The sequence below is a fragment of the Penaeus vannamei genome, chromosome 25 (assembly GCF_042767895.1).
Source record: "Penaeus vannamei isolate JL-2024 chromosome 25, ASM4276789v1, whole genome shotgun sequence".
Lineage (NCBI taxonomy): Eukaryota > Metazoa > Arthropoda > Malacostraca > Decapoda > Penaeidae > Penaeus > Penaeus vannamei.
The window spans coordinates 613,778-621,277 of record NC_091573.1 but is presented as its reverse complement, the minus strand read 5'-3'; the positions used below and the strand labels follow the sequence as shown (position 1 = coordinate 621,277).

Genomic DNA, 7,500 nt, shown 5'->3' with positions numbered 1-7,500 from the left:
ATAATAAAAAAAATCCATAAAGAATATAAATATGAAAATTTTAAATATTTTAATACCTATCATCTTTCTCTCCTTTCATTGACTTGACGGTCAATTAAAAGATATTCTGTATCAAAGAATAACAGTGTGAGTAACGAAGAACTGTAAGTAACAGAGTAAGTATAAAAGCGAACAAGGTCTAGCAATTGGCCCAAAACAATCACGCTTACTACCCATTAATCTTCTATGTGAACTTCGTGACCTTCATAGCCCATTTTTTTATGCGACGGGAAATTAATAATTTAACTTTAGAGGTATCTGGGTCAAAAATAATTCCCTGATTATCGCTCGGAATTACGTTTTTTTAAATCAAAATTCAAAACAAAATATTACTGACTAAATCTAATATTTTTTTTCTATCTTTTCATAATCATCAACGAATAATACTAATAACAACAGGAATAATAATTAAAAAAATAATGGGCGGGAAAAATCACCGACACAGTGACTTTTGCGCCTGCGGTCTCTGAGAGGAAATCGAGGCTGCCGTAATACCAACGTGATTGAGGAATCATTCGCCGATTACCGATAATTAATCAATTATCCTGTCTCTCCTACGATTCTTTGCTTGCTTCTTATTCCTATTCTTAAATGCCCTTCTCTTTTGTATTAGAACACTGCGAAGAAGAAACAAGAGGTGGATAGAAAATAAAAGAATACCTTAAGCAAACTGAATCGGTAACAAGACGAAAAAAAGTTGAAAACAAAAATAATAACAATAACAAAAACAATAAAACACAGACTACAAAACCCCCGACTTCACAAGACCTATTCCACCCCCCCCCCCTCTCCAACCCCGCACATTCCACCCACAACTCCACCCCTCACCCCTACCCCCACCCCCACCCTACCCCAGCTTACCCTCTTGACCTCTCGTAGCAAACCCTCTCGCCGGCCTAACCTCAATACCTCCTCCACCCACTCCACTTCAAACCACATGTCTTCACAATTACACAGCTCATTTGCATATTCTTGTAAAAGTGGGGGGTGGGGGGTGAGGGGAAGGGTGCTGAGGGCGTGGGTGGGGATGTGGTGACCCTGAAATTCACGATGAATCTCCATTTTTCTTTTTTTTGTGCTATTGAGGTTGGCATGTTGGTTTTGAAAGTCAAGAACCTCGATTGTGGGGTTTCGGAAATTTCTCTGCGTCTCTGTCTTGCTGCCTTTTCCTTTTCACGTCTTTCCCTCAGTTTACTTCTGTTTCTCTCCAACTCTTTCTGCATTTCCCCTTTTCTCTCTTTTACTCTCTCTCTCTCTCTCTCATGGTTACCTAAACAGAGCATAAGCGTAATGACCATCTTTCTCTCTCTCTTCCTCTCTTTTATTCTACTCTCTCTCTCTCTCATGGTTACCTAAACAGAGCATAAGCGTAATGACCATCTTTCTCTCTCTCTCTTCCTCTCTTTTATTCTACTCTCTCTCTCTCTCTCATGGTTACCTAAACAGAGTGTAAGCGTGATGACCATCTTCCTGGTTCCATCCTTCCTCCTTCTGCAATATTTCCTCAGCGACACTCTAACCTGGCTGCTCACACTAACTTCCCCTTTCTCCTTCTCTTCGTTTTCTCCCTCCGTCTCCCCCGCCTCCTTCCCCTGCCCCTTCCCTTCGACCTCCTCCTCCTCCTCCTTCGCCGACGTCTTGGGGTAGGTGACGGGCAGCGTGACGTAGCCCTCGAAGCGCCCCATCTTCAGGAGGTCGACGAGAGAGAGGTCAGAGGAGGCTGGCGTCGAAGCGTCGGGAGACGAAGGGGGGGCAGCGACGGGAGGGGTCGAGGAGGAGATCGAGGACGGACCGAGGGCGAGAAATACGGAAGACTGGCGACCCGGCTTTTCAAAGATCTGAGTCCTTTTCCGTCCGGTTCCCTGGCTGGGCGCCGTCGCGGCCACTGCCTCCGCCACGATGGGGGTTCGGATGTATTCGGCCGCAAGTGGGCGGCCGTCGCTGGGCGGAGGAGGAACAGGCCCCGCGGTTCTGGCCGGCGGCTGGAAGGGCTCCTCCGGCGGGCGCGGCCGAGAGGGGGCGCCGATGTGACTCTGTTCTGGTGCGACTGTTGGTGGTTCTGGAAGCGTCGTTGGAGCTTCTTTTCGTGGATGAGAAGCGATGCGGCTCTGCTCCGGTTCTGACACGGTTCGCGGTTCCACTTGCCCCTTTCGTGCTTCTGGTACGTTCGATGTTCTGAACTGAGTAGCCTCGAAATTGCGCGTTTCCGTCGGTTCTGACCCCGTCAACGCGTGATCTCGTAGTGGTCCCTCGCTCTCCTTCCCATTGCGCAGTAGTGTGTGGGTCTGTGCTTGTGCGTTCGGCGTGGGGCTACAAGGGGGCCGAATCACTCCCGCCGGGGGGTTCCTTGCCCAGGTGGCAGCATCGGTGTGTGTGCGCGTTCTAGATTGTGTTGTTGGCACTACTGGGAATTCTGACTTTTTAAAAGTTGATTCTGCAACTGGTGCAGAGGTCGCGTGTCCATCAATTGGATCCGCAAGTGCCTCACGATGAGCGAGCGTTCTAGAGCGAGCCTCGTGAATCCGCGACTCTTCTTTGATTCTCGCAGACTTGAAGCGACATCGAGAGCGCTCTCCAGGACTCCCAAGGTCTTCGGAGGCTCCGTGGTGCCGCACGGGGTCGGTGGGCGTGGCGGTTCCGTCGGGCGGCTCCCTTCGCGCCATCCCCGCCACCTTCCCATGCAGCCTCCATGACCCCGGCGGCGAGGTCGTGACCCTGTCGTGCTCCGCTCCTTCTGCTGGCGAGGTCAGGTCACTCCCGATTTCGGAATTCCAGTGCGACAGAGACCTCGGCTGACTCGAAATTACCGTTGAGGAGGGAGGGGAGGGGGGCTGGCCGCACGCGCCCTCGTGAGCGTCGCGGCGAAAGGCGTCTCGCGGGCGGTCGTGGCGCAGGGACGCGTCGGGCGAAGGGTCGTCGCAGGAAGCGGGCTCGGGCGCCGCGTCGCCGCCACCCGGAGGCAGGTTGGAGGAGCGGCAGAGCGCCTGCTGGATCCTTCGGTAGAGCGGCCCGAGCGAGCAGAGGGCGTGGGCCAAGCAGGGCGCCGGGATGCTGAGTCGGCGCTGCAGAGAGGCCGGCGAGGGCGCGTGTGCGGGCGGGGCCTCGCAGGAGGGGGCGGCCTCCGAGGGCGCGCACGGCCGATCGCTGGCTGGGCCGCCGTACTTGACCATGCTGTAGAACTCCTCCTTGGAGTTCGGCCGCGAATGAGGCTGCGGGCGTGGGCGTGGGGCTGCGCTGGAGTCCGCCCTCGTACACGTGCACGAGGACGGCAGATCCGGGGGGTTCGGGCGTTGGCTGTCCACCCATCCGGCGGCGTACGTGGGCGTCGTGCAGCTGCATCCACCGCGCCCGCACTCTGCCTCGGAGTCCGAGGTCGCCCGGCAGCCTTGTGCGGCCAGCGCGGGCAGCGGCGAGGGCGGCGAGGACACGCGGGCGGGGTATTCTCCCGACGCCCTACAGCTGCAGTGCCAAGTGGCGGAAGAAGGCCCATGGCTGTGGAGCACGGGCGCCTCGCTGTGGGCGTGAGGCTGGAGAGGATGCGCCTGCCCCGGGTTCTCTGCGTGCACGGCCGCCCACGACGGAGGCTCGCCGCCCGCGTACAGGTAGTAGCAGTAGCCCGAGCCCTTCGCGAGGCCGGCTCCGGCGCACGCGCTGCAGGTCGGGTCCGCCTTGCACGCGCCTCCGCTCCAGCCGCCCGGCCACCACTTCGCACCGTCCTCCGAGCCCCTCCCCGCCCCGCCGCCCGCGTACAGGTCCCCGCTGACACCGGCTGGGGCACGGGCTAACGGCGACGCGGGCGGGGCGGCGTAGATGGGCGGGGGATAGTACAAGCTGGCGTACGCGGGGTCCGGGGGCGCCGCGGGGCACAGGGCGCTGTAGGTCGGCGCGGAGAAGGCAGGCGAAGCGGAATACATGTGGGAATGGGCGGTCGTGGAGGCATAAGGGCTGCTGTGCACGGGCGGCGGCGGGTAGGGCTGTGGGGCGTAGTACGCGGGCGGCGGGGGAGAGTAGTAGGCGTAGGCGGGTGCGTGGGAACTGGAAGGCGCAAGGTAGCCGCTTGGGGGCGGGTGCTGGCCGTAGGGGCACAGGCTGGGTGGCATGTGGGCAGCTGATGGCGGCGGGGCGGCGGGGAAGGCGTCCAGCGACGGGTCGTGCCGAAGGGGAGACGCGCTCGGCGCTGGCGGGACGGACGGCGCGCTCGCCCCGACGTCGTTGAGAGGGAGGACCACGACCTTCGGCCTCCCTCCTGGCCAAGCCCCGCCTCCCTCGAGCGGCGGCAAGCCCTCCGCCGCCGCAGCGAGGGCGCGGGCCGGCGCGAGGCTCGACGTCTTCCTGCCGCCTCGGTACGTCGAGAGGAAGTTGAGGGAATCGAAGGCTCTCCGGGCCAGCGCCGAGTCCTCCTCGCCCTCCTGACTCCTCGCGTCTTCGTCCCTCTCAGAGTCCTCGGCTTCTTCGCTTCCTTCGCTCTCACTTTCAACCTCTTCTTCGTCTCCATCGGGATGGACGACTGCCTGCTGGTGGCGGTCGTCGTCGCTGCACTCGCTGTCGTAGCCCAAATCGTCCTTCGTCTCGCGGGTCTTGGTTCCTGGCTCCTTGTAACTCTCGCCGTCGCTTCCGCTCTCCTCCTTCTCCGCCTCCTTCGAGAGGTTCTTCGTGCGCAGAGTGCCCACCCTGTACCACCTTCTCCTGTCCCCGTCCACCCAGCCGTCACCCGACGGCTCCAGGCGCTCCACCTTCGCCGCGTTCCACCTGTCGTCTGCATCAACTCCCAGAGCTTCTGCAGGTTCCGAGTCTCTGTCGTCCGCTGCTCCGCCGGCTCCCTTGTCCCTTGCAAGCGATCTGCTCGAGGCTCTGGCTTTGGTACGTAACAGGGTGTCGTATATTCCGTAATCGCGAGTGGCTCTCTGCGCTCCTCCATGCTCATCTGTTAGCGATTTCCTTCCCGCTCCATGGCTCGGCTCCTCCTCTTCCCTGTCCTCCCCTCCCCCAGCCTCCTCCATCCCTCCCCCCTCCATCAGGCAACCCAAACACGTGGTGCCAGACGAGCCCGGCCCTCCGCACCTGTCCGAACAAGGAGTGTGCGTTACGGCTTTGGCACCAGTGTCAGGAGGGCCTGCTTGGCGACGGGGCACGGAAGGAGCCTTTACATCGCGGGACACGTAGGACCTGGTCTTGCCTCGCGAGTAGGTCACCACCACCGTTTCGAGGCTGTCCTTTGCGCAGTGCATATTGGTAGCCAGGTCCCGCGCTCCCCCTCTTTCCTTTCCCTCCTCTCCTCCTCTGTGACACCTGCCGATGCAATTTGAATCGACCGCCGCCGCCGCTGCACTTCCTCCCCCCTCACGGCCTGTGGCAAGAGCACGCGAGCCTGCTGCGGTTATGGCAACACCTCCGCCGCAGTAGGTTAGACCGGCGGCAGATGGCTGCGGCTGGAGGAACGGCGCTTGTGTTTTATTATCGTAACCGCCACCGCCCGCACTCTCTGCCGCGGGGGACGCTGCCTCTGCAACCCCCAGCCGACGCACGCCCGCGCGCCTAGCGGACTCGCGCCGCCTCGCTCGTCTGGCAAACACGTCTTCTGTTTCAGGTACTCGGTTACGTGCCGCTTCAGGTACTTCTGTATGAATTATCTCGGCCACTTCCTTCGCCTCCACCTCCTCTTCCTCTTCCTCCTCCTCCCCGTCCCAGCTTACAGAGCTCTCCTCCGAAATCGGCGTCGAGGAGGAAGTGGAAGAGGAGCAAGAGGAGGAGGAGGAGGAGCAGGAGGAGGAGGAAGACGAGGAGGAGGAGGAGGAGGAGAGGACGGGGAAGTGCGAATGTAGAGCATGGTAACTGGTGGGGCAGGGATAAGAGTAATGTGGGTGCGTCGAGAAGTCTTGATAGTGGGCGTGATTAAGCTCATGGTGGGCGTACGCGGGGTATGAGTAAGGATAAGGGTGGGCGTAGGAGTGGGTCGGGAAGGAGTAATAGGAGCCACTGGCGGAGGCAGAAGGATACGAGGAATAATTATACTGAATCGTGTCGGTGTGGGATGTGTACGGGAGGGCGGGGAAGTACGTCGAGTGGGCGTGGGAGTAGCAGTCCGCGGGGTAGTAGGGGTGGGCGGGGTAGGAGCAGAAGGCGCCCTCCAGCGAAGGTGAAGGAGAGCGCGAGGGCGTGGCGGCAGGAGTCTCTTCCCTCAGGATGCACGTCTCGGCTTCACTCCACTCGCTCCACTCCGACTCGCTAGTGGACTCGCCCTCGCCACCGCGCTCCGCCGCCGCCCGCGCACCGCCCACGATGCCCGCCCGACCCCAGGGCCCTGACGATAGGTCACGTGACCGCTCGCCCTCCGCGCCCTCGTCGCTGCTTGCGAGGCCGTCGCTCCGGGTCTCGGCGGCCCAGCTGGCGTCGGCATCTCCGTCATCCACGCCTTCGTTGCGCTGAGCCTCGTATCCGTCGAACTCGTTGAATCCGCCCTCGCCAGCCACACTTTCAGGATCCTCCGCCCAGTCGTCGTCTTTTACTAATAGGTCGACAGGAGCATTTTCGTTATCAACTTTATCACTATCGTTATCGTCATCATCCTCTCTGCTGTCGCTCTCGGTGACCTCTTCGTCCATCCACTCAAAGCAGACGTCGATGAAGTTCTCCATTTCGCCTTTAATCACCCGTGCCCCTTCCCTTTCCTTCTCCTCCACCTCCCTCTTGTCCATTTGCCCTTCCTCCACCTCCTCCTTCGAGTCACCGTCGCCGCTGGAGACTTCAACGTGTCCGTAGGTAGTGAACTGGAACTCACTGTCGATCTCCCAACCTTCCTCCTCGTCATCTTCCTCTTCCTCCTCGGACTCTACCTCTTCCTCGTCCTCTTGTTCGTCTTCGTCTTCCTCCTGCTCGTCCTTCCTCATTCCTCCCGGGTGGCATTCGCCTCCCTCTCCCCCCGCGCCACGAAGGCCTCCCGGCGAGGCCCCTCGAGGCTCGAGTGCGAAAACCTCCTCTTCGAGCCACGAGAAGCACTGCGTGACCGCCTTGACGGCCGAGTCCTGCGAGAGAAGGTCCGGGCTGCCTCCCGCGCCGGAGTCTGACGACGAGGATGAGGACGACGTCGCCTCTTCTTCTTCGTCCTGCACCTCGAGGTCGAGATCTACATCAAGGCTAGGCGAGTTGTCGTTCAGATCCCACTCGAGCGGATACAAATCCTGTGACTTCTGTTCACCTCCCTGCTGACGTTCCATCACCCCGACGTCGCCAAAGTCCCACTCGACCTCACCTGCGAGCGTCGAGGACGAGGGAGAGGAGGAGAGGCCACCGATGCCCTCGTCCTCCACCGAGGCTCCCCGGCCGAAAGTCATCTCCTCGTTGAACACGTCCCTCACGTCCCCGCGAGAGCCCGTGGCGTCTTCAGCGTCCTCCTCCTCCTCCTCCTCCTCCTCGACGCCCCTCTTGAGCCGCTCTAGGACGTCCTCGCCGGCCGTCCGCTCT

General features: G+C 60.0%; 2 protein-coding genes across 2 annotated transcripts in view; both read right to left on the bottom strand.

Annotated features, from left to right (window-relative positions):
* Positions 1-7,500, bottom strand: part of Unc-115a (Uncoordinated 115a) — a 374,086-nt gene that overhangs the window by 30,054 nt on the left and 336,532 nt on the right. The gene's annotated exons all lie outside the window — the stretch shown is intronic.
* LOC138866436 (uncharacterized) overlaps positions 924-7,500 on the bottom strand; it is an 8,002-nt gene continuing 1,425 nt past the window's right edge. Inside the window, exon 1 of the mRNA XM_070138993.1 lies at positions 924-7,500. This exon is cut by the window's right edge and continues 1,425 nt beyond it. Within this exon, the coding sequence (XP_069995094.1) occupies positions 1,392-7,500 (6,109 nt within the window). The 3' untranslated portion in view covers positions 924-1,391.